At 42.8% G+C, this 26,542-nt stretch overlaps 2 protein-coding genes across 5 annotated transcripts; both read left to right on the top strand.

Moving 5' to 3' along the window:
- The first annotated feature begins 1,739 nt into the window (after positions 1 to 1,739).
- On the top strand, positions 1,740 to 8,125 carry c9h1orf53 (chromosome 9 C1orf53 homolog). 2 transcript variants are annotated; one of them, XM_062396118.1, is made up of 4 exons: positions 1,740 to 1,865; positions 1,971 to 2,269; positions 4,731 to 4,832; positions 6,238 to 8,125. In XM_062396118.1, exons 2-4 carry the CDS (start codon positions 1,994 to 1,996, stop codon positions 6,307 to 6,309), a joined length of 450 nt encoding a protein of 149 aa, XP_062252102.1. In that variant the 5' UTR covers positions 1,740 to 1,865; positions 1,971 to 1,993; the 3' UTR covers positions 6,310 to 8,125. The 2 variants fall into 2 exon arrangements, with proteins under 2 accessions (XP_062252102.1, XP_062252103.1); XM_062396119.1 differs by lacking the exon at positions 6,238 to 8,125 and adding an exon at positions 5,719 to 6,226.
- Positions 8,126 to 10,748: 2,623 nt separating this feature from the next.
- On the top strand, positions 10,749 to 26,314 carry lhx9 (LIM homeobox 9). Of its 3 annotated transcripts, XM_062395953.1 has the most exons (6): positions 10,749 to 12,545; positions 16,063 to 16,367; positions 17,259 to 17,461; positions 18,464 to 18,822; positions 21,957 to 22,159; positions 22,742 to 24,907. In XM_062395953.1, the coding sequence occupies exons 2-6, from the start codon at positions 16,188 to 16,190 to the stop codon at positions 22,991 to 22,993; spliced, it is 1,197 nt and encodes a 398-aa protein (XP_062251937.1). In that variant the 5' UTR covers positions 10,749 to 12,545; positions 16,063 to 16,187; the 3' UTR covers positions 22,994 to 24,907. The 3 variants fall into 3 exon arrangements, with proteins under 3 accessions (XP_062251937.1, XP_062251938.1, XP_062251940.1); XM_062395954.1 differs by lacking the exon at positions 10,749 to 12,545 and having other exon boundaries at positions 15,510 to 16,367; positions 18,467 to 18,822; XM_062395956.1 differs by lacking the exons at positions 10,749 to 12,545; positions 22,742 to 24,907 and adding an exon at positions 25,332 to 26,314 and having other exon boundaries at positions 15,511 to 16,367.
- The last annotated feature ends 228 nt before the right edge of the window (positions 26,315 to 26,542 follow it).

Raw genomic sequence — 26,542 nt, 5'->3', positions numbered from 1 at the left:
ATAAAGCATTGGGTACTGAAAGCCAGTGAGGATTCATATTTCCAGACAGTCCCAGAATATATTCACTGATGAGAAACTGACAATAAAAAAAGGAAAATGAAGTTTTATCAGGCCCAGAAAAGAAAACCCTAAACTTTATGCAGCAGAGTTATTACAAATGATTGAATTGTATTCTAGAGTCTAGGGCAATATTGTCAATAAAACCTCTGTTTTATCAATATTTATCAGTATGAGTAGCTGCATTGAAAATACATCAGATGCAGAAAGCTTGAAAATGTACTATTAATAAAAAATAAGACTTCTTTTTTTGTAATCGTCTTTCGTTTGGTTGACATAAGGGGAGGACTCTGAATAATCCATGTAGGCTTCTTCCTTTGCTACAGTGTATTTTCTATATATTTAATATAATATATCACCACTAAAAGCATTATGTACATCTACTACGTTTCGATGTCCTCTATGCTTCCCATAGTAGGTCTGCATATTTTTTGTACGAGTGATGTGTAATTTGTCTGATGGTAAATTGACCTCACAATGTCAGTCAAAAGACACTTGTCAGGTTTCATTACCCAGAATTCTGGAGTAGAAACATCATCGGAGGTGGCTTACAGCGGTGGATAACCTTGGTGGGACTCATTAATGTCCACTCATCAACCTTGCAGTGCTTACTCCAAGTCCCCACATTACTTATATAATAATAAGTATTTGTTTGCACTCAATGGCAGGAAGGAGACTTAAGTTGTACAGAAGGAATAGTGGAGGTTTAGCTGCTTCATCACCTTGCACCTATAATGTGGTCCACTAAATCGTATATTATTCTACACAACACTCTCTTTTGGTAGATAGTAGTTCCAATTAAACTAATCTTAACCTAAAGATTATGCGGTACGTTTTCTTAGATAGATGATAGATAGATACTCTAGCTCTATGTAACTTCAGTGAGTGGGTGTGATCTCCTCTGAGATGTGACTGACTGATAGTCACTTCCAAGAATCAGGTCCATTGAGTTCTGCTGAACGCGTTTATCATTAATCAACAGAGAGGATTTAAGCAATCTTAAGTGTAAATTCAATGTAAAAAATTTAATTATTTTGTCTTTTTTGTGTGTGTTTTGTCTCTTTTCCACATGTTTGGTATATGCGATACCAGAGGAAGACGTATGTGTGAATTAGGGCTGTGTTTTCAGTCAAAGAAGGGGTCAGGCCAAATTAACATAACATAGATAAAGAAAACAAAGTTTGTGTGTGTGTGTGTGTGTGTGTTACAGCGGCAGCACTTGTGGTTGAGGAAGTTGCTCAGTAATCTATCTACGATAAATCTGTTTTCTTATTGGTGCAGTGTGTCAGATTCAGGGGAAAGGAAACCAGTGGCAGAAATTGAATATATAATAATCCTAGTGATGTGTTCACGAATGTGTTATCTACATTGCACAAATTGTGGTTTTCTTTTCCCCTAGAATGGGTCTTTTAGATATAAATACTTTATATTTACATCTGGAGCAGGTCCTCTCTATGGAGGCCGCCATGTTTTATACAGTCGTCCAAACTGGACAAACTAAACATCCTTTGAGTTCTGATGATAACTGAAGGTTTCCACTGGTTCTCTTTCATGTTTGGAAGGGGGGGGGGTGTTGAGGGGTATTCAGCTTCAACAAGAAACTTTACCACTAAATTCTACACACTAAACCCTTAAGTTTGTTATGCCCCCCCCCCCTCGGTAAAGGGTAGACATCTTCCCTTCAGCAGTGTTTCAGTAGCTGCTGCTTGTGGCCAGCAGGGGCGCTGTGTGGACCTGTGGATGAGACGGTTACATGTCACCCATGTGACGAGGAAGTAGACACTGGAGGCTCGATGGTAAACATGGAGGTAAACATGCTACACACACATAACACGTTATTGAATAAGGAGCTGGTTTGTGTTCCCCTGCTACACGTGACCCTGTGTGAGGAGTTTCTACGTGTTTCTCTCCAGTGACGACCTCCAGCTCCAGGAGCATGTTCCCCCAGAACCACCCGGGTAAAGCCTTCGTCTGCGGGCTGATCCTCCTCCGCTTCAATAAACGACTCATAACGATGTCTGTACCGAACCTCTCCGAAGAAAGCTCGGGGCCACCGAGGAGAAGCGGCAGCGTGTCCCGGGTCGATGCCGACCGGAGGCGGTCCGAGCCGGGGACAGGCAGCGGCAACAGCAGGGCGGGGGTAGAGCAGAACCAGGGGAGGTTCTCCCAGGAAGAGATGGACGTCCACAGGGTCCACAGAGAGGCGTGTGAGGTGAGAAGCATCAGCTCCACCTTCATCTGGGCCTCAGTCATCTACTCCACTATCTGTGATGAATGAGACACACGTGGTTTTCAGCTTTTCTACTGTTTGTTGTGTAATACAACTTCAGTGCACAAGGTATTCAGATAGTTCCCTTACACTAGAAATACCACTAAAGTCTATCATTCACGATGTGACACAGGTTAAAGTACAACACTGTGAGCCTTGTGTATTAACAGCAAAGTGCCTGCATACATAACAAGTAAAACTACTCATGTCAAAGTGTTATTTATAATTATACTCTATACTTGTATTACATATAGTATATATACTATCAGTTGGGTTTAAAGGATGAATTTTGCCCCTGAGTAAAGGACACATTTTACAAATCAGAGGGATTATGTGATTGTACCTCCTGACTGTGTATTGGACCTTTGTCAAAATGCTTTTAATGATTTTTGTTTTATTGCAAAAATTATTTATATAATTTCTATTGCCCAGTCCTGATTCTAAACCTGGAAAATGTGGAATAGTCTATTGGCATACGAGCAGCATTTTTATGTAAAGGTTATGTTGAGACTCTTTGTGTCGTGTGTAGTTTACTCATTGGTTATGAGCTATAATATAATAATATAATAATAATATAATATATAGAAGAGACTTTTGGGGAGCTGTCATGTTATCCATCTTTATAAACTATAAAGTATACAAAAAAACAACAACCTTGCAATGTTAAACAAATTGATAATAACATTTCTGGATCTGTCCATTCATCCAGATCTCCCCCAAAATGTAACGAGTTCTGTCTTTCCCCAAGTTCCATCCAAGTTTCATGGAAATCTGTTCAGACGTTTTTGAGTAATTTTGCTGAGAGACAAAATAGTGGTGAAAACATATTCTCCTTGTTTGAGGTAAAAATGATACTGATGAATTTAGTCATTGGTGAATAATATTATAGCGAAACTGCTGAGCTGCAACGAAACAAACAGAACTAACTACACAGGCTGAATCTCAATCTTCAAAATGTGTTCTAAGGGTAAATTATTTTGTAGCTAAAACCAATTCTCTGTATTTTCCCCAAAAAATATTGACCAATAATTAATTTGAGGATCCTCGTACAAAGCGGGATAATTGTGTAATACATGTCGCCTTTAAGTGCCTTTTAAAAACACCATGTTTAACATGTTATAGCCTGAGACCTGCTGTCAGTTGCACAAGAAGCCTAAAATCATGAGATGCAAATGGGTTTGGACCAATACCAACATTGTTTATATAATCTGATGCTGTACCAGCCGTAATGATATGCCCGCTGTGGTGCTTCTCTAGAGCCCATCTGTCTCCAGGGCAGTGATCCCCCATGGGTCCCCGGCAGAATGAGATGTTGTCATTTCAATTACACATAGTGGGTATAGTGCTGCAGAATAGACTTCTTTGTTTTGGTATCAGATTTCACTCGTCTTCTCTCCCCAGCTGTAATATTTATTATTTTCTGAACCATTTAACAAAGAGATCGTGGCTGGATTCACCGCATGTGATGTAAAACCCTTTCAAACAGTAGCCTGGAGATATTTCAAGACGATTCCAGTCCCAGCAGCTTTGTAACTGTTTTCTTTAGAAGCATACCATCTCACATGTTTTCCACCCAGCACATGTCATAAAAGCAATGATCATTGTCTTCATCAGATCCATCATATTCACCGTATCCTCCCGGCTCTTTATCAGGGCCAGTGAGCTCTGATGGCTGCAGTGTACGGGTGTCGTCTTTTACGCCTTTGGGCTTATTCGCTGTAAATACTGTGCTTCTGACTGTGGGTGAAGCTGAAGCAAGTTGGCTACGACCTGAGGAGAGTGGTAGAGCCGGGGTGGGAAAAGCACAATACAGAGGGGGCCGTGGCCGTGCCAGCTTCACTATGTGGCCTTGCAATGCCATGTGAAATGACAGGCTGTGTCACCAAAGTGCCCGGGGCCCTTTTCCCTTTGTAGCCTGTCAAAGCTCACCAACTAGTGGGCTCTCAGTTTGAAACAGACTGAGAGCTGACATTTTCTAACTTCCTAAGGGATTGCAGAGGAGTTCAGTGTTTTCCACTCGCAGAAGGTGTTTGTGTGTCTGTGCGAGACATTCGGTCCAAACACAACAAATAAAAGAGCCCATTGTGTCTGGAATACGTTTCGTTCAGTTCCCTGCAAATCTGCGGTGAATGAAAACGATCTTCTTCCCGTGCACTGTGAAATGCTCACAAAAGGACAGCACTAACTAATTAGTAACATCATAAGAATTCGACTGTCTTACATCTGTTTCTATGCATAGAGGTCATCCATTGTGTTCGAGTCGACCCAAAGCAATCTGTCTCCAGGTGCTTGAGCATGCCTTTGTGTATATGTAATGTATAGGGTTAAGTATGCAGGGGTCACACATTCCCATATGTGTTTTTATGTCACACTAATCATATAATAATATCTTCATTATATTCAGGCGAAGAAGCAGCTGTATGTCGACCCTTCCAGTGGGTACAAGGTGTTCACAGAGTATGCCCACCTTCAGAGAGGAAAATGCTGTGGCAGCGCCTGCAGACATGTGAGCTCTTTGTTTTCTGTTTTACCAAATTGCATCTTCCTCCTCAGCCCTGTTTGTCTCTGCGCTCCATTGTGTTCATCAGTTGTGTAGTTGTGTTCTGCTCAATCCTCGTTCCATCCTGTCCGGTCCTTTTCTGTCCTGGGGTCTGTTTCCATATTATAATTTATATTCAGTTTTAAGCTCCTGATTCCATCGTGATAAAACCAGTTGTATGTGTACAGCAGTTCAGGGCATTCTTAGTTCAGCTGTGTATGGTGCTGATGAGGATGGTGGAATTATTTATTTAATTTGAACATTTTCACTTTTAGGTTTTTGTATAAAAAAAAACACAAACACTTAAAAAATTAAATAAAAAATCATTTAACTAAGGCTCCTTTAATACTCCGAGCTTCCACCTTGCTGCATCTATATGACACATGTTGATCAGTGGAAACTAGTGTAAGAAAGTGAACGTATAGTTTAGCTCCAGATCTTAGTGTTGATTCTTGAATGTGAGCGTGTGTCATCACTTCATGTAAGTCTTGTGAACTTCTGGTAAATTAACCTTCCTGTATTGGAGGCTGTGGGTTTATCAAAGCAGCACAACTAGGAAAGACAAAAATCAGCAATAAAGTCGTAAACATCGCAACCGAGGCAGGAGAGGACTACAACATAAATGATCAATATCTCTTCAATAACTCCAGCAATGTCTCTCTGTTGCTTCATGTCTCGAGTTCATCTTCATCTTAACGGCTTCACACTCCACATGTGTTTCATGTAAAGAGGTGACTAGTGGTGAATAAACAGGTGAGCAGCTCATTGTGCAGCAGGTGTGGTGCAGTCAGGGTTCTGTGGACTAAGTCTTTACCTGCCACGGCGGTTCGATTACAGCAGGTCACTTTTACAGTTTCAGAAAGAAAGCTGCAACCAGCATCACCACAGGCCGAGCAAAGAGCCCATTCCAAACAGGCAGGTCTAGAACGTATACGCTTCACTACTGGTTAAAAATGAAAGGCACAGATCACAGTTGATTCTGTTGGTGTTTGGACTTTGTCAGAAGCTTCTGACCTTTCACATGTTACCTGGATTTGTTTTCAGTTTTCACACCTTTTGTTTAAACACAGGGGGGTGCAGGATGGTTTTCATGATCTCACTCTTGTTTTCATATCTGACATGTTCTGGTCTGTCGAGTCCACATCTTGTCCCATCCAGCCTCGTCTCATATTTTGTCCTGCCTTGGACCATCACGTCTCCCCCAGTCTCCATGTGGTTCAGTCCTGATTCGGTTCCTCCTCATCCTGTTCCCCTCCGTTTCTCACTTTGCTCTTTTCCTATATGTTCTTTGCACATGTTACTCTCTTGTTCACTGAAGACCTGCTCAACACGTAACCATTTAACACCATTATCTTTTTTTATCTTCCTCTAGTGTCCGTATGACCAGGTCAACGTGAAGGACCCTGCAATGAAGAAACAGTCTAATTCTTTATTTTATGTATAGGCCTAACACACTGGTGCCAAAGGTAGAATGTAAGAGCCTGTTTAGAATGGAGCGCATGTTGCTTCTCTTCTGCCTGTCGTTATTTTGACTACTTGAGTCATTTTTTATCAGTGTACTAAATGATGAAATATGGGTAGTGTCTGTGCAATACTTACCTCCTATGAATCACAACTATTCTTAGGATTATTTTCATTCTCACAAGACGAGGATGGAGGGAGGAAGGATTCTTTCCACAGAGCCTCATGTAAAATAGCCTGTTATCACGTCTCTGTTTTGTTTTTCTTTTTAACGGTGCTACTCGGATGTCCAGTGTTGTGCCACGAGATTAATTTTTTTTCCGTCTCTACTTAAGAGTCTTGAATAATATGTGGTGTTCTCTCTCGTCTGATACATTTACCAGGGTTGTGGGAGTATGGAGATGAAAACTGAAAGAGCATTTTAGATCTTCGCCCTCAAGATAAAGGGCACATAAGCCAAAGTATGTGTAGATAGTCGGACAGAGTCTTGTGCTTGTTTGCTTTGCATTTCTCGTTATTTTTTCTCCCAAATGTAAAACCGCATGAATATTTGTATCATTCTCACTCCACAAGTGCTCGACTGAACTGTCTACCTTTGACTGAAATACTGTGTTATTAAAACTAGGCAGGGGCGAAGGGTCAGCCCTCACACTTGGCTGCGCTGCTTTTACACCACTTGATGGAATCAGGCTGTTAACAAACATGCCATGGACATCAACAGCAGCCCTCCCCACCGGACTCGCAGCTCAGCCTCCTGGCAACACTTGGCTACAGCGCAGCTCCCTGCAGCTGCTCTCCTGAGCTGCAGCCTAATGAACTCCTGGGCCCTGCTATCCCAGCACTGCGCTAGCTCAGCTCATGTTCAGGAGCATGCTTAGACGCACACATGCATAGGAAGGCTAACTCCATCAGACTACCCTGTGGCTCCTAATAGGCCAATATAGTATAAAGGTTGCACTAAGCACCGCACTTTGTAGCCCACAGTAATGGTACAAGGTGGGGTCAAGCGCTCATTCTGAGCTACCTCTGCGTGCAAGAGATGTTGAGTTGAGATGTGCCACTTGATTTGTGAGTGCATGTGGGTAGGCAGCGCGATGCCTTCAGGCGCTGGCTCTTAACCTGCCACACACACTCTCCCGTCTCCGCCTGATTGGACAAACCGCGTCGGGATGAGAGGATGTGTCTGCCGCGGAATTCTGTCGCAGCCTCCTACTGGCGCGACCACAATTTTCCTCGGCAGGTGGGTCCCAAAGGCAAGTGCTTAGTGATCGGAGCAAAGCCCTGTGAGCGGCTACAAGGAGATTCATGATCCCAACAGTGCTGGGGAGGACAGGTTCTAGGGGACGCGTCATCAGGCGGGATGAGAGGCGAATTTATTTGGTGTTATTCTAAACCGAGGCAGCGGAGCGTGCGGCAGCAACATTCCTACAGCGGGATGGTGAAGGTGTCACACTCATCAAGTACCTGGGCCTGCTTGCCTGCCGCGGCTCTGCGGGTTTTGCCTAGGGACTTGTCTGTCACATTAAAGTAGATGCATTGCCATTCAGGGCCTCGGCGGTCCCGCAGCCTGACCATGAAATAGGCCAACTTTCATGTCTGCCTCATCCCTCCACGTCTCCCCAATCCAGTGATGGCACAATTTGAAATGTTTTTTTTTCACCCATCATGTTGTAGCAGAGCAGTTGGTGACTTAGACACAAACAGCACAGCGATGACTTCGACAGATTTATGGTGAAATTTACTTGAACATCTATGACTGATTAAACATAAATAAAACATTTTATGTTTTTTAAATCAAGCATTTTCTTGAGTTGTGTTTCTTTAAATGGGCGATTCATTATTGGCAAGAAATCATTTAACTTGAACCCCTATTTAATTTATTTATAACGCCTAATTATTGCTAATTTATTTTTCAGTTGACAAGTTTATCACAATATTCAAAACAAATGTATTGTACCTAGTTCATCAATTCATTCATTGGTTGATTTTGTTCAGTACCAGTAGAATTATATCAAATAAAGAAAAAAACAAGGTTTTACTTCTCAATGTAAACAAATATACCCACACATGCACTAACCCACAGCCAGTGGTATTCCCACAGCGCAGATGTGCCTCCCAAGTTACCACCGCCAACCAGACGTGAGGTGTTTATTTCAGGCGTTTTGGACTGAACATCTCTGACCTTCAGCTGGAGCATATGCTGTGCTGGAGCAGAGTGGCAGCTTTAGACCGTGTGCCTTTCCACAGGACGGTGGCACTAGCCGCAGAGAAAGAGAGAGCTGTCCAGTTTGGAACTGTGACCAGACAGGCTCTAGTCACAACCAGTTAACAGGCCGAGCAGCCCCCTCACCCTCCCCCCCTTCCATCTCAAACAGGCACAGAAGCCCCGCGGCCAATGGCCCCAACCACAGTCAGTTACAGTGTCTCCATCACTGTTGGCCAGAGCAGCCATGAACTGACACAGTGTTGGTGGAGGGAAGAAAAAAAACAACTTGAGTGTCAGCCGTATGATGGCTGAAAGGAACATCAGTCTCAGCAATTGGCCGGGCACTGCTTTGTGTGATTGTGTGTGTGTGTGCACGTGCGGCTGCGTGCATGTGCGTGTTGATATTCAAGCAGAATTTGAGCAGCACCAACATCAACGTCTGGTCGCTCTACACAGACAATGTCAGCTCGCCTCGGGGCAGCAGCCCCCACAGTGGTCATATGGACAACCAGATCCCTGTGGTTGAATTAGTGATAAAAAAACAAAAACACACTCACATGGCCACTGAGTGACAGTCAGCGCGTCAGATGCCTTTGGACAGACGGGGCTGCAAATAGCACCGAGGAGCGGCTTCTCCCTCTGACCGCAACTGGTGGTCAGGCTCATGCCAGGCCGAGTCGTGGCTGCCAGATGAGCCCAGATGAAAGGAGTCACAGGGGCAGTCACGGGGAACCTCGAAGAGCCGGCAGAGAACTTTGGCCTGTTTACTTCCGTCCAGGTCCCTCGCTGATGTAATCCTATCTGTGATTTCTTGTCCATATTTAGAAGACAACTGATGCCATTGTTTTATTTTTTTTGTAACCATCTAAAGCCCAACCTATTTATCATGATGTTCCCCTCTGACTCCGTCTTGCAGTCGGAAGCAGGAGCCCGTTTGACAAGATAACAACAAGCATCACATAAACCGGTGGGACTCCTCCCAAAAAGCTGCTTTTACCCCATAAGGTTATACAGCGATAAAGAACATCCATCTATTATGTTTCCATGTCCTTTCTAGTGTGGCCAGATATGGACTAATACGTGCACCATTCCTCAGGAGGATACTCTGTCCCCAGAGGAGATGAAGGGTGTGTGTGCATGTGTGTGTGTGTGTGTGTGCAGTCGGAGCTGTTCTGGAGGCAGGGAGGGGAGGCAGGCAGCAGTTGGTGTGCAGAGAGCAGAGGCTCAGGCTGGCTAGTTAAGAGCTTCTCTCTCCTATCCTCCATCTGCCAGGGACCGGGGTTGTGATTTGAGCTCCAGCAGAGCAGAGCAGGGAGGGGATCGAAGGAGGGGGGGGGGGGGGGGGGGGGGTGTAGGAAGGTAGGGCTGGTGGGGGTCGGGGGGAGCTGCGTAGATAGGGGTAAAGGGAGGGAGGGAGGGGGGAGCGTTGGTTGGATGAGACGGAAAAGAGAAAGTGTGGAAGGAGCGGGGAGTTTGGAGGAGGAGAGGGGAAAAAGTGAGGGAGAGAGAAAATAAGGATGGAAATGAAAAACAGGATACATGGCGACCGACGAGATCTATATATAGCCTCGTCTACCATTATTATTCTTTACCCCTGTTAAACATTTGAGTTGCAGGCATCAGAAATAATAAAAACATTTGTGTGGCTATATTCTATCCTAATATTTTAATATTTCCTCACTGGCAATACCTGTGACTCCATGTCCATGGTGTGTTTTTTAAATATTTCCAGGATGTCTCACCCTCCTCTCACCACCCACCCACCCACCCAGACTCATGTGACTGGGATATCCAGAGCTGCACTCCTCCCTCTGTTCCTCCTCTTCCTCAAACCCCCTCTCCCTTCCCACTCCTCTCCTTCATTCTGTCAGTGTTTAGCCTGTGGTTCCCTGAGCCACAGTGGATCCCGGGATCGCCTTCCCACCTCCTCCTCCTCCTCCTCCTTCACCTCCCTCGGACTCCTTGCCCACGTCGCCTCCACCTCTCCTCCGCTCCTCTCGCTGGCCCTGCTTCGGGAGCCACTGAGTGTTCCCTCTGTGAGACTCGAGTGTCACTTGAGGTGACCCAGAAATGATAACTCCAGATGAACCCTGGATGTGTGGTAATCTAACTGCTGTCCCCTACAGCAGAGAGGAGCCATGCAGCCAGGGAGGGAGGCAGGGAGGCAGGGAGGGAGGCAGGGAGGCAGGGAGGGAGGCAGGCATCCTGGTTGGTGCTGCATCTGCGGCTCCACTGTTGAACCAAGCCCGCTGCAGAGCTGGGTATCATGCTTGGAGAGCGCTGTGTGCACAGTACGCGTCATAGTACACAGTGAAATGGATCTCAGTGCCGCTGCATTATTGATGAGATACATTGTGATGTCAGCCCAGGCGGAAGGAGCAAAGCAAAATGACTGTTAGCAATATGGCACATGATCATTTATGCAAGCAGTACAGAGGTGTAATTAATTGCCACCCTTTGCTCCCAGTCCCAGCGCTCACTCACTCAGTATTCACTTGTCACTGGAAACCAGTCCATACGTCAGTGGGTTGTCCTCCATGTGGCCAGTGTGAATGTGGTTTGGGACATCCTGCCTGGTGGATGACCTCCCTCTGTCATGTTAACAGTAAACATACAATCCAGAACATGCCCTTTAAACTGTCTTACATTGGGTTATTAATTCTATTATTATGTAATGGCCTGTTATTATGCTCAGCCTCTCGGGTGAACAGTGATCCAGCGATGCACAATGAAATTAGAACAACATTACCATTACATTACCATGAAAAATATTGATATTGGTCATTTTGTCACAGCAACACTCAAACCTTCTTCCAAACATTAACTGTTTTAATATTTAGTAAAATATTGACATTATTATTATTTCTTTCTCAGTATTTTTTGCAACATGAAGCAAAATGGGAGTAAAATGCTTCCTGGCTTTATTGACTGTGACTGTCGATTTACACACTGAATGTAGATGAGGTTTGTCGCCTCTGCTCCAGGTGAGAGAAACGGAGAAACATACGTCACAGTTCAGGGGAAACGAAATGTGAACCCAGTGATTCAGTTATTTAAATATTCTGTATTCAGTGCAGACCGAGTGCAAAAAACACACGTTATACATCCTAACCTGTGAATTCATATGTTGTTTTACATTTGTACCTTTTTGATGACTTCAAGTAATCATTCGTTTGCCATTAAAAATCATCTTAAGTAAATATCTGCCAATCACTCTCTGGATTGAATTAGCTCCCTAAAATTCAGCAAATTAAAATCTATTTTTCATTTCTAATCTGATTTCGATTTGATGTAATTATTCAGTACCCTTTCATTTCCACATGCACGTGTTGTTGTGCTACACGTGTCCGTCAGATTGATTGATGTAGTTTGACTGTACAGACCTTTCCAATCACTCCCTCCCACAGACCTCTGCTCTGCAGCCAGTGGAATCAGACTGGTGACCATTTGACGTCTCGTTCAGTTTGGACCCGACATTATGTGATTGTCATTTTAGGAGCTAATCTACTATTCCTTTTCATTTCAAAATTCGTGCTTCAGGTCCAAAATAAAACTTTGGGGGCTGAATTGAAACATAAGTTGTATTAAAACAAGTGGCAAGTGGGTTAAAAATCCTTGAATGTTGTTTCAAATCTCTGTGATGATGGTTGTTTACCATTTGGCGACAACTGACTCCAGATCCTGCAGATTAACCCTCTTTAATTTACGAGTATGCATCACACATTCTAACCCATGCTGAGTAGGCCAGTGGCTCATCTCCCCATTTTTCCATGTGTGTGTGTGCGTGTGTTTTGTGGTGCGCTGAGGGCCGCCTGCACATGGGAGAGGAATATTTAAATGGCTTGTATTTTAATTGACGCTTGAGCTGGAGGTGCAGGCTCAGAAACGAGGAACAGCCCCCATCTACCGGCAGCGTCTCCTCCGTCTCCAGCCCTGCGCACTGCGCGCACAGTCCGGAGCGCCTCCGCCTGCGCGCTGCACAGGGATCTGGATCTCACCGCGCAAAGCCTCAGGTAAGACCTCTTCTATATGCACGTGTCGGACTGGGAAATTAAAAATACAGGGGAGAGGTTATAACAAAAAAAAAAAAAAAGAAAGGAGAGAGAGAGACGACAGAGGAGAGCGTGTGAAGTAATGCGCGACTGATCTGATGCCTGATAAATCCAGTGGCTTGGGCGATAGAGGCTCGTCTCCGGGATAGACGTGGTGGAAGGTAGAACCCACCCCTCATTCATTTCACCTATTTATTTATACACCGATTATTGTAAATACTTATTTTCGGCAATGACTGAATGCAATCTTAAATTATTTAATTTGTTATTCTGGAGTTTGGTATCAAATCCAAATGTAGCCCTCCAAAAAGACGCTTTTCTTCAAATACACACTCAATCTTTTAATTCGTATTAATAACTAAGAAGGGAGATTTTATTATTTTTATTTAAATGACAAAACTGTGGCCCTGAGACGTCATCGCCCTTTTTAAACACAACATTTGTCATTGTTTATAATTTGGTTTTCTCTTTTTTTGCAAGCGAGCTTTAAATATGAAAAAAAAACATGAAAAACAATCAGTGATTAATTCGGATTGTTTCGTGTTTTGAAAGCTTTAATTTGCTTTTACAAGATCATGCACCTTAAATTAGGGCAAATCATCGTCTGTGGCTAAACGAAAAATGACACACCATCGCGCTGATTCATTTACCTCCACTATATCTGAAGCCACTAATGAAACGTGATGGGAAGCATAGAACTACATTATTTAATTGGCAGGGTTAATTTCCAATTCAAGCAAAAAATATTGCCCCTTTAGTTTTATTAGAAAAAGTCTTGCATGACCTTTAGTTTATAAAACATCTGCAGTTTAATGTGATGCGTTAAAATAATACAAACAAACACGTCATCAGTGTGTAATTATTTATTTATTTATTTACTTGCAGGTAATATCCCAATTACAAGGGGGGAAAAGGGGATAAACGTAACACAACAGAACGACAACACAAAAGACCTGATTCCCTCAGCCCCTCACTGACACAATGTTACACCCACTTCAGTCAAATGAAATGTCACTGCTACAGGCAACGGGTCACAACACTCATCCTAGCCACATACATGTCTCCATCTTGAAATATAAAATTAAACGGGAGCATGCACAAATTGTAAAAAGTCATATTCTCGTCATTAATCGCCTTTATTTAATTTCCAGGGTGTATAGAAACCTGCGGTGAGATTAAATATCACGCAGGGCTGAGCTGATGCCTCCTCTCAGGGTGTCTTTGTCCAGGTGAAATCAGATCCTCGCGCCCCCCCCCCCACACTCTCTTTTCAAACCCACCACCAGCACTGCTGCGGAGACACTGACAGAGCGCACATGAACAGCTGCAGGTCCAGCTCGGCCAGGAGGGGCCCCGAGCCTTTAAGTCCTCTGGCTGCGTTATCAGGGGGCCTCCAATTAAAGCCAACACAACTTCATGGTGGTGGGTGATGTCAGTGGTGGTGGTGGGGATGGGGTGTGTGTGTGTGGGGGGGGGGGGGGGGCAGAGACACACGAGATAATGTAACACGTATCGAGATGAAGTAATGAAGCATCCACACCTGCAAACACCTCCTTCCACCCCACCTCCCTCCCCTCAGTAAATCTATTAATGGGACCAGAGTCACAGTTTCAGACAGTATATATATATCTATTGTTTTAATGCAAAATATATATATTATTATTTTCTATATTTATATATATATGATATTGCAGGGAGCATGCAGATATCTTTATCCGGATATCAGCTGTAAAGGCCTGTGTTGTGTTTGTCAAAATACCTCGAGCTGGCTTTTCTTTTTTCTTTCATGGATGTTGTCACAATTCCTCGTCCTGCAGTGAGTCGGACCTTAAACTCATTGGTCTGCAGATCTATATATATATATATATATATATATATATATATATATACAATAATATATATATATATATATATATGTGTGTGTATACTTTGTGTTACAGAGTTTTCACACCCTTTAAAACGGACACAGATATTTTACTTTAGCTTCACAGCCGCGTGCACAGTGTAGATTATATTATGGTAAAGAATCACGTGGAAATGTTATGGAGGTGTTTTTTTTGTTCATGCTGCAGGGTCCATAAGAAACACCGAAATATTTATAGTCCTGTTTCTGTTCATGATCAGAACGAGTGAAGCAGATTTTAAGTCTAATTCAAGAGACCCTGCAGGGACCGTGTTAATGAGGCTCGGTAAAAATCTATGATGCTCGTTGGATGGAGATAAAAATTGATTTTGCACCGAAAAGACCAGCCTGTAAATGTAGACTATAAAAGAGGGAGTGGTTTGTCGCCTGCTCAAATTAAATCTGTTGTCAATACAGCAAAAAAAATGAGCTTTGGTATAAGTGGGGAAAATAAATTAAAAATGTCAACACGGAGCATTTTTTTTATTTGATAAGTTTCTAAAAAATGTTAGACTATTAAATTTAACACACACACACTAAATCAGATTCACAACCAATTAAATCCCTAAATATTAATGTAATTTCACGAAAAAACGTATAATTAAAGTTAATAAACTCTCCTGAAATTAAAAGTCCTGTAATTATTACTTACACCAATCAATTTGAATTAAGATGCATATATTTATTTAAGATGTATAAAATGGATGAAAAATATGCGTTTCAATAATTCAAAGTTTATTTCAGTTAATTAGTATTATTATTATCTTTTTGTTGTTGTTGTTGTATGCATCGGTTGTCCACAACGCAGCGTCCTCGCCTCTAAATGAGGGAATAAAAGTAAATTAAAATGTCAGTACCATGAAGTGGTGGTCCTTCGCAGCAGCGCGCAGCCAGCATCGGGAGGTTTTTGAGGGAGAGAGTGACAGCTCTTTGTTGGTGAATAGAAAATCAGTGGAGAAGGAGAGAGAGAGAGAGAGAGTGTGTGAAAGAGAGAGAGAGAGGGGGGGGGAGTGTGTGTGTGTGTGTGTGTGTGTGTGTGCGCGTGTGTGTGTTTGTGTGTGTGTGTGTGAGAGAGAGAGCGAGAGGGAGAGAGAGGGGAACTCCTCCTACCAAATTATTCAGACTGGGCAGGCTCTGCTCCCTTCACAAATAGGACACGGTGCTGAAATCCAGTCAGTCCCAACCTGACCTCCAAGCACCGCGGAGCCCCTGACTGGGAGAACCGGGAGAGAGAGAGTGAGAGAGAGAGTGAGAGAGAGAGAGCGAGAAACAACAATAACTGTGTGTCATTATTTTGGGAGAGTGTTCATACTGCACCCCCTCCCCTCCCCTCCTCCCTCCCCACCACCAACACCACTTCCACGCCGCTCTGTCGCACCAGTTGGACTATACAATCTTTTTTTCTTCTTCTTCTTCTTTTTTTTAAATTATTGTTGTTGTTCCTGTCTTTCTTTCTGGAGGAGAGACATTTGACGGGAAGCAGGAGAGAACGCTGGTGCACCACACACACCACTCCTCCTCCTCCTGTCCCACCCATGCTGTAGCTTTTTTTTTGCCTTCCTCCTTTTCTTCCAGTTGCCTTTGCACTGTGGCGAGGAGGTGATCTGAGCCTGAGTCTCTGGGGCTGTGTGGCTGCTGCTGCTCCGGCTCCCCGCGCCTCCCCCTGAGCCCCAGAGCCCACGTCGGATGCGCTGAGGTATATGGAAGTTGTGGGCTGCAAGAGAGAGGCAAGCAGTTGCAAGTTGCGTCCAGGACCGGGAGCCATGCTTTTCCACGGGATCTCCGGGGATCACATCCAAGGGATCATGGAGGAGATGGAGAGGAGGTCGAAAACGGAGTCGCGCCTGGCGAAGGGCATGCAGCTGAACGGGAGAGAGTCGGTAAGAGCCGGGGGTCGACCCGTGTTAAAACTCCTTTTTCTACCCTCGCTGCTGCGTAAACGGCGACTGTGGCACCGGTAACGCGCAGGGAAACGTGTTGTAGTTGTTTTGCGGGTGAGTAGGAGACTGGAGAGGAGGATCTCAGCCACTTCTTTATGGACAAATCAAATTTAAAATGTATTTTAGTCCAACTAAATTTGTTAAAACTGCTTTTCACTCCCTCGTGGATTGTTGCAATTGTTGAAAACTTTATCAGCTGCACAAAAAGAATTACCAAAAGCAAACTGGCTGCAGCTCAACATCCAGTTGTTTAAACAGTTTAAACACTGAATTTCTCTTGTTATTAAATTTATCATTGTACATTATTATAATTAACAGTAACATCTCGTTTTCTGTGGGCTTATTACATCATTTTAGTTGCAGTTGGGTTTATAAAAATAACTTCAGAAAATTGTCTGAATAATAGTAATGATAATTATTATTATTCGTGTTATTGTTGTTGTTAAATTTGTGCTTTTGGAATTTGACAGAAAATAATGTTCAATATGTTTAATATATTAAATATGAGTGATCAGTTAAAGTGAAGTTGTTGTCACGGCTACAAATAAACAGCAGGTTAACCTCGTGATGTAAAATCCAATGGTTTTAGTTCTGCTCGACATTTCATGGATTTTTTAAATCACAGTTGTTCAGTATTATTCCTTCATTTGGGCCCGAAGCTTGTGATTGTTTAACATCGTGTTGAAAAAGCCCCAATGGCCTCATCGAGGTGGAGAATCAAGTTTAACCAAATGTCCAGCTATTGTTGTGTATTACGTGTTATATCATACTGTGCATGTTCCAGCCGGTGCAGTGAAGTGTAGTCACCGTGTCCTCTCCCTCTGACCGCAGACCATGCCCTCCATGAGCCCGGAGAAGCCTGCTCTGTGCGCCGGCTGTGGAGGCAAGATCTCGGACAGATATTACCTCCTGGCCGTGGACAAACAGTGGCACCTGCGATGCCTCAAATGCTGTGAATGTAAACTGGCGCTGGAGTCGGAGCTAACGTGTTTTGCAAAGGATGGAAGTATCTACTGCAAAGATGATTACTACAGGTAAGAAAAATCCAGGTTCATCGTCTATTTACACGTCAGTTCCTGTCACGCATACACATGCACGCGCGTTGAATCACCCACCAAATGCACGCGTGGATCCGTTTATGTTTCTGGTCATAGTAAAAATTAAACTATATTTAAAGAAAGCAAACTACAGACACTGTTAGCAGCGATTCAACAGGCTGCTCGACTGGATTAATAATGTTTCAGACTTCTGATCCAATCAGGCCTCATCTTTATTCTTTATAAATCACAGCTCTCTGCCTTGACCAGGCTTGTTGTTGAATGGGAATAATCTTAAATTGTAATTTTAAATGTTTGTGCTTTAGACTGTCCAGCTCTAGGTGTATTATTACTACACATTAACTTGAGAGTCACTCTCATAAACAAATAACAACCCACATTACACACTCCTGTTTTTGTTTTGTCAGGATGAATGGAAAAAAAGAAACATATTTCCTGGGTCACGTGTTAACCTATATTTTAATATAGCCTATATATTTTTCAATACACGCACAGTCCAGAGTGGCTTTATAATGCACAGCCGCAGTAAAGACAGAGAAATGCTCGATGTGTTGTGAGCTCTCTCACATTCTAATAACATGTAGCCTCTTGTTATTAATGTTAAATACACCGGGTTAGCAGTTTTATTTCTGGTGTTGTAAAGCTTCTTATTTCTGAGTGAAGGTATTTCTTCACAGATAGTATTTTTAAAACCCAGTGCGGCTCGTGGAGCAGGCAGCCGTCAGCCAGTTGCAGGCCAGATGTGGCTGCTGCAGCTCAGGGTGTGATCGCAGTGTGTTGGCTTGTTGCAGCTGAGCAGACCCACACACAGGGAGGCTGCTGGGGGGGAAACCCACCGTTGTACATCACATGTTGCTTTTTTACATATATGAGCCATAGTGAGCCTGTGCGTGTATCCCGCTCCGGTGCTGGTGTGTGTGTGTGTGTGTGTAACCTGGTGTCCATGTATGAGGTGTGTTGACGATGTGTCTGTTCCAGAAGGTTCTCCGTGCAGAGGTGCGCGCGCTGCCACCTCGGGATTTCGGCCTCGGAGATGGTGATGCGTGCTCGCGACTCCGTGTACCACCTGAGCTGCTTCACGTGCACCACGTGCAACAAGACGCTGACCACGGGCGATCACTTCGGCATGAAGGACAGCCTGGTGTACTGCCGCCTGCACTTCGAGAGCCTGGTGCAGGGGCCGGACTACCACCCCCAGCTCAACTTCGCCGAGCTGGCGGCCAAGGGCGGCGGCCTCACGCTGCCCTACTTCAACGGCACCGGCAGCGCGCAGAAGGGCAGGCCGCGCAAGAGGAAGAGCCCGGCCATGGGGATAGATATACCCAGCTACAACACAGGTGAGGGCTGGGCCCAACGCACTGGCGAGAGGATATCGGTTAAATGTATAAATATAGAGTTCATACATAACAAGGCGAATAAAGTTCTCATTGTTTACTATGGTGCAAAAGCAGCCTTTAGTCTTTGACTGTCGGAGAACGGGGAGACCTATAACATGAACTCTAATGTTAATTAAACATGGAGCCATTCTTTAAGGAGCTCGGGTTAAATATCCACTTTAAGACCCATTTGTCCTTGGACCAGTTTAGAACCTTTTTCCACATTATGGTTTATATATCTTATACTAAAACCATTCTGGCCTATATCATTTATTCATTTAATTGCAGCCCGTAAAAATAAATAATAAAATTGCACTTAAATAAATATAAATATTTTTTGTAATCTTCTTTTAATCGTTCAAAACAATATTTAGAATATTTTCTGAGGGTTTCAATATTTTACGCACATCTCCCCAGCCTTGGGTTCGCTTCCCATGTTATAGGACATGAATCCACGTGCCCTGTAGGCAGATGCAAATATGGGTGAACGCCCGCGGCCGAGGGCTAATTGATCTGCAGCTCTCTGTTGTACGTGGTCCTTGAACGCACCGTCTCCCTGCTTCTAGCCATGCGGGAGAAGGATCGAAATCTGACCTCGGCCATCGACTTCTTCAATTACCATTAATTCGGGTCAAATTAAATGTATGGAGCGAGTGTGAAGGGATTGAAATGTGGCACAGGGTCGGTGCGTGGAAAAGAGAAGAAGAAGAAAAAAACAAACTCGCAGCCAAATAAACGTCAAGAGAAATCATCTCACGTTTTGCACGTGCTTGACCTTTTTTGCGGGCCGAACAAAAGCAGTGAGGGCGGCGGACACTGAGCTACTGTTGAATGTAGGTTTCTCCTGAAAACTTGCTATTGAATCGCTGGATGTTATATCCCGACCCCCCGACCCCCCCGCAGCGTCCCCATTCTGCTGTCGCTTTCTGCGCATTAGTGCGCGCTTGGGAAAGTTCGTCATTGTGCTGCCAAGTTTCCTGTGTTCCCGGTGAATGGGGAGGAATAAGGGTAATCTGCGCGTTAATTGTTCTCCGTTAATTGGAGGTGACGTTGGAATCCCTGGCCTCCTGTGAGGCGGTCAGCGCCGGTTCTCATCGCCGCGCAGAGGGGCCTGCAGCGGGGAGAGGGGCCCGGGGGCCCGGGGGCCCGGGGGCTGCGGACCCTGCACTGTACACCACACAGGGGCTGGGGTCGTTTCCGAGATTATGCAAATCCTCAAGTTCTCATGCGATGAGAAATAACCAGAGAGGGTCTGCAGGGTTGTTTTGTTAATGGGGCAACACGCATTCGTCAAACAAAGCTATAAAATGAGTAACACAACCACAACAGGTATAAAAGTCAAACAAAAGAAAATGCAGAGAAAGACCAAATGCAGCGAGATGATGTCAGACCAGTGAAAGACCAACTGGGAATATTATATGACCCAATGGGGATTTTTAAATAGAATCGAATTCTTTTATTATATCAAAAAAAAGAAGAAGCTAATTGGCTTTTTGTTCTGAAGTAAAACAAATTAATTGTTAAATAAATGCTGAATTTAATGCCAACTAACAAGAATCTAAGTATCCCATTATCAAAAAATTAATTGGAACATTTGAAAATAATACTTGAGGGCACAACTGATTCATTTTGACATTTCCCTTTTTATTCCTTTGTTGTGCTGTTAAACTTTTTTTTTTTTGTTGCTCCGGTTAAAATGGGGCTCTGCAGATCAGGAGAATCTCCTTCTGACAAATGGGACGAGGTTTTTTTCGAGGTTTTTTTTCTGCTTTAGCGAGCACATTCATGTTTGTTTCCACCAGGGAAAGGTGTGGGTCCACAGAGTATTCCACAGCACTGTGGAAACTTGGGTCTTGTTTGGATATAGAGACCCCTAGTGGGTAACATCAAGTCAAACACAAGCCCTGTGAAGGCTGCAGCTACACAACATGAGCTGGCCCTGACATGTGTCACGAGAGGAAGTAAAACACAAACACATAAAAGCCACTGTTCCTCATTTAAACTGATTTGTGATTTAACTTAATGATTCATGCACAGGAAAGTGTTTGCACTGCACCTTGTGTTGAGATCGTTCATTTGATCATTTATCAGCCACAGAGAAAAACTACTGCTCAGCATTTTGGACACACGCAGGGAGTCAGGTAAACTACAGCAGCTTACTTTAGGATTTATATTAAAATCTGTGCTGCGTCGTGCTCCTCTGCATCTTCAGTGGAATAAGTGATGAGATCTGTTTTAGCGTGAAACCTACATTCTATAAAAAAAATCGGAATCACTGGATGTTTTCATATAGAAATCATGTCAATGTTCAACAGTCACATGCGAGAATTCATTAGACAAAGTGATCGTCTCTGTTGCCGCAGAACAGAATTATGCACAGATCTCCTTTAAAAATATATATTTATAACTGAGTGTTAACATAGATTTTTGTTATGCTGTGATGAAGATGTTCAGCCTCAGCGTTACTTTGCACACACACGTTTAATTTAGTGGAGCCGTTTTTTTTGCACATCACCATCTTAAAGTATTTTAAACGCTAAGCTATTGACAAATTGAGCCCCATTAGGCCTGTGAGTCTTAACAAATACAAGCAGAAATAATTCAGCCCAGCCATCACTTTGCTTTATTTTCATTTAATTTCTTCCTAACTCTCTGGCACTCACAGAAACAAACGCAATAACCAAAACCTGCAATGTTTTAAATGTCTGCAGTTTCATCAGGTCTGTTGATTTACTTCCGCTAATTTGTATTTTCTAACTACGTTTAAAAACTTCAATTATTTACTATGACGACACATAATAATACATTGTAGTTGGCTTAGGGCAATGTAAATATACGTATTTACTTGAGTTCATATATTGTGTAAAGGCCATGGAACACGTTTATCATAATAATGAGTGATCTCAGTCTCCAAAACACGATTCTCACTGTGGTGTTTTGCTTCATATCAAGTTCATCATCACCGATTGTCCCACGGATATTCCTCAAACAACGAAAACAAATTTTTGAAAAACAGAATTTCTAGAGAATGAAGATGAATGCGTAGTTCTTCGGGTCTCTGATCTGTCCCTGTGCTCTGCTCCCTGACCTCTCAGGCTGCAACGAGAATGACACGGATCACATGGACCGGGACCAGCAGTCCTACGCCCCGACGCAGAAGACCAAACGCATGCGGACCTCCTTCAAACACCATCAGCTGCGGACAATGAAATCCTACTTTGCCATCAACCACAACCCAGATGCCAAGGACTTAAAGCAGCTGGCCCAGAAAACGGGCCTCACTAAGAGAGTTCTCCAGGTAAGCCGCGAGTCCGTTCTTCTTATTGATCTGATCAGCCCATGTGTGTGTCTGCACCCCACCCCCCCCTCCACGTCCCCCTCATCCCACACCCCAATGATCATCCACGTCATCTTTTTTGGTTTCTGTTTGTTTGGTTGGTCCATTTAGTCATTAGATGTATATCCAGGGGTTATTATCTGAGATTTTGTAGATTATTTAATGTTCCTTTTTGGGAAAGAAAGGAGAAAAGTAGCCCTTAAGCGCAAAATAGGTCAGACTGTTGCTAATATTAATAATAAGGAGAGTGCACATGTCCTTTTTATCTCAGGAGCAGAAAGAGGTGTAATTCAACTATCGCAGTTAAACGTTTTTATCAGGATTATTGTTTTGATTTGCTATTAAATATCTTTGTTCAGGAGCTAACTGGTTCATAGCTATCTGCCCCTTCAGCTCAAAATGCCGTATAAAGATTTATCAATGTGAGGAAAGAGCAGCTTGATAGAGTGACAGCTGTGATAACTTGATGTACACATGATTCTTTTTTTAAATTAATCCTACCTAAACACAAAAAGTAAAAGCCACACTGGGATTGGTTTGCAGGTTTGGTTCCAAAACGCAAGAGCCAAATTCAGAAGGAACGTTTTGCGACAGGAGAATGGAGTTGATAAGGCTGATGGCACCTCACTCCCTGCACCCTCATCCGACAGTGGGGCCCTGAGCCCCCCCTCCAGCGCGGCCACACTAACAGACCTGACAAACCCCTCTATCACTGTAGTGACCTCCGTCACCTCTAGTTTGGACAGCCATGATTCGGGGAGCCCTTCACAAACTACCTTGACAAACCTTTTCTAACAATCTATCTCTAGCGGATTGATTTATTTTTATTTTTTATTTCATCTGATTTTTATTTGCTGGTTTGTTTTTTGAATTTTTATTTTATCTTCTTCGATTGACATTTTATTTTTTTAAAGTGACACCTTTAAATGAACCAGAGACAGCTCCCTGGCACAGAACGTGCTGTACTGTGTACACAAACAAGAACAACAGGAACAAGAACAGCAGCGACCACATTAAAAGACGAGGAAATCATTTTAATGTGTAGCATTTGAAACCGCACGGCAGCCATGACTGTAGTTGACTCGCAGGACGCAGACCTCGATCTTGGACAGGACTTTTTGAAGTTGAAGGCATAAGAAAAGTTGTTGTGTGTTTCACAGCTTATTTGGAAAAAAATAACTAAACTTGAATCCTGTCTGGAAAATAAGTAGTTCTACTTGATTTGACTTGATTTGTACATTTGTATTGAATTATGATCAAATGAGCCCTCTCTAATTTATGCTTAATTGGTAAATAATATGAATATTCTGCACTCAGAACCCTGTATATGTATGCACTGTGTTCGCACTATCCAATTTAAATATTTTTTTCTGTTTGGAATAATTTGGGAAATAAAATTGTAGAATGTTCTGTATTGGGTAACTCCAGAAAACAGGCTTTAATTATTTACCAAATGTTTCAGTCTGTGAGACTGAGTTGGACGGAATCGGACATTGGGATATTTCACAGAGCTACGTGTAGAGCGTCTAAATTACATTACAAGCACCCAACCATCGCGGCTTAGATGGCAGGTAGATGCCCCAAAAAACCACACACACACACACACACATTTTTTTATGTCTTGAGAAATTCAAAAAGCCAGTCCCACAGTCTGTACAGTGGTGACTGTTCGACACGTAACGCAGTCACATCAACCCAAGAGCCTGGTGATTAGAGGCGAGCGGGAGGGATTCAGATCGGAGAGCAGTTAACGGGCACCGTTGTAATCGACTGTTTCCGTGACAGAGCACTTTTTTCAGATTCGTTGTCCTCATCGATTAACCAGATCCACAGCTAAACTCAATTGCACAGTGACAATATACTGCCCAGTGAAAAGTGCATTATTGTTTTTATCATGTTGCTCAGGGTAACAATGTGATTTTTTGAAAAAAGGAGTGGGGGGGGGGGGGGGGGTGCGACGTTGCAGACTAGATTTGTCGAGCTGACACAAACATTCAAATGACCTCAGATAGGCGGAGTCGTGAGAGGCAGCCAGTGGGAAGTCATCGTCCATGTGTTCTCTCTCTTTTGGCCATATTTATACTTTCTTTAACGACACTTGCCACTGAACAGAAACCAAAAACATGTTTCTTCTGGCTGAACGATAGAGGAGGGAAACGAAAAAAAGGAGAGAAAGAGGGAAAGAGCAAATCTTCAATGGAGTCGATGCATTTCATTGTGAGCGCGTCACAGTTTGTTCTACTGTAGAACAAAGTGGTAACTCTAGATCTACTCGACGAGGTAGACGCCTAACTCAGTTCTACTATGTGCCTTATGCTATAACTTGGGAGAAAGTTTGTGAACTTCAGGATATATGTGTTCTTTGTTAACTGATTCACATCCTTTTGACGCCTCACTAGTTTTGTACTGTTTTGCATCTTATTTCCGAAGATCTTTTTTTTGGTGTATCCTGTTTTTAAAAAAGGGGGCAGCGATGTCATAGAAAGCATTTGTGCACTCTTTCAGATATAGTTGGGTAATCCAAGAACCTTATATATTGATCTTCGTGTTAATAGTTGAGTACAGTAAGTGTTCTATCAAGATTGTCCATGTTTCCCTGTTTCTTGATAAAGATGGTGTATAGAAACTATTTCCCCTTAAATATTTATGGACCAAACGGTTGTTATATATCTTATTAAATTTGTGTGAATAAAACTACTTTGCTTTAAATGGGTTTTATTTTTCATTACACTTGCCATTTTTTGTGTTCCTTCTTGAAAACGATTCCTTTTGTTTTGTCACATCAACAAATGAGACAGCATTCAGTTATTGATGACCAGTTAAACGTCCTCATTTTTGCCTTCATTTTTTATTTCTATTTCCTATTTTATGATGTTTATGGTTTTTTAACGTAATGCCCCATGGATTTGCATCTAAACCCTGCAGTCAAAAATATGAAATTGCTTTTTAATGCATGAACATGGCTTTAAAATTTTAATCCAAGGAATGCTGCAAAGCATTTATTGATATATATATATATATATATTTATGCATTACATATTGGTAAACCTAAAATGAAGTAAGAGTAAATGCAGACCCAGTAAAGCCAGGTTGCTCTGTAGTTAATATATTCTTACTCTATCATTTCTTTCAGGGAGAACAAATCTTGGGGCATTACAGCCATACATCCCGACGTTTGAAAATTCCCTAAAGTATTAAGAGAAGGGGAAAACTTTGATGGGAATTCATCACCATTGAAGACAAAGACAATATTAGGATAAGATGATAGCAAATTGAGAACAAATAAACAACCACCATAAAATCCTGTTTCAGTTGCAAATGTACAACTCAGGATTTAAAAAAAAAAGAAAAAGTACAAAGGTTTGTCCTGAATGTTTGAGTCCATCAGCGGAGGAGAACCAACAATGTATCAAATCTGAAATCAATGTGATAAAAAAGAAGAAAATCTTTCTGTATTTGAATTATAAGATGCACAAAATTATAATAAAATGTATTGTAACATAGTAAAAAAAAAAAAAAGAAAGAAAGACAGAAGAAAAGAAAACAGGATGTGACAAAAAAACAAAAAAACATGGCATCCGACATGACAACAGTGTGAAACGGAGACGGTATGGATGTTACTGAAATATAAACACAAACACACAACACACACACACACACACACACACATACACTTCCCCCACTTCCTTGCTCCTATGTAAGCACAATATATACATCCCAACTATACTTACTCTATACAAACACAGACACACACACTCACACACATTGCTGCCCCCATGCACCCCACCCAAGAATCAGCTTGCTAAATTGAAGTTTTCTTTTGTCACGAGTGTCATTTCATAAACACATGGCCTCCTTGAAACTCGGCAGCAGGATGCCCATCAAACCTGATGAGTGTATGAAGGGGGACTGCAGAGCTGGAGCTTTGCCATCTGGCTGCACCGAGGGAAGGAAGTGAAGAAGAAGAAAAAAAACACAAAGCAGATAAAGAAGAGATCCTCATTTTGCATGCGCCTCATCATCTTGTTAACATTTTTCCTTGAGATGTGTATTATTTCCTTTGATTCACTGTATGAGTCATTGTCAGCTGCAAAAAATAAAGCACGATAATGATAAGATTGAAGTCCCTGATGCCCGTACCTGCACCTCACAGTGGGAAACTGAACAAATGTCATTGTAAGGACACGGACAGGATGCTTCTCGACATTCAGCTACACATTGAGGGTAACCCATGCTCGTCCTTTCTACAGATTTTTGCTAAATATATTTGGAGCATGTCATAACACAGCTAAACACTCCTATATATAGATCGTACGACATGTGGCATTATCACAGTGTATTTAA

Source organism: Platichthys flesus, chromosome 9 (assembly GCF_949316205.1).
Source record: "Platichthys flesus chromosome 9, fPlaFle2.1, whole genome shotgun sequence".
Taxonomy (NCBI): Eukaryota; Metazoa; Chordata; class Actinopteri; order Pleuronectiformes; family Pleuronectidae; genus Platichthys; species Platichthys flesus.
The sequence above is the reverse complement of the archived record's forward strand: the minus strand, read 5'-3'. Positions and strand labels throughout refer to the sequence as shown.

Bases quoted from the DNA above. Each gene is read 5' to 3' on its own strand.
- c9h1orf53 (XM_062396118.1), top strand. From the start codon at position 1,994: ATGTTCCCCCAGAACCACCCGGGTAAAGCCTTCGTCTGCGGGCTGATC. The intron at 2,270-4,730 runs GTGAGAAGCATC...CATTATATTCAG, and splicing joins TCCACAGAGAGGCGTGTGAG to GCGAAGAAGCAGCTGTATGT. The intron at 4,833-6,237 runs GTGAGCTCTTTG...ATCTTCCTCTAG, and splicing joins GTGGCAGCGCCTGCAGACAT to TGTCCGTATGACCAGGTCAA.
- lhx9 (XM_062395953.1), top strand. From the start codon at position 16,188: ATGGAAGTTGTGGGCTGCAAGAGAGAGGCAAGCAGTTGCAAGTTGCGT. The intron at 16,368-17,258 runs GTAAGAGCCGGG...CTCTGACCGCAG, and splicing joins AGCTGAACGGGAGAGAGTCG to ACCATGCCCTCCATGAGCCC. The intron at 22,160-22,741 runs GTAAGCCGCGAG...ATTGGTTTGCAG, and splicing joins TCACTAAGAGAGTTCTCCAG to GTTTGGTTCCAAAACGCAAG.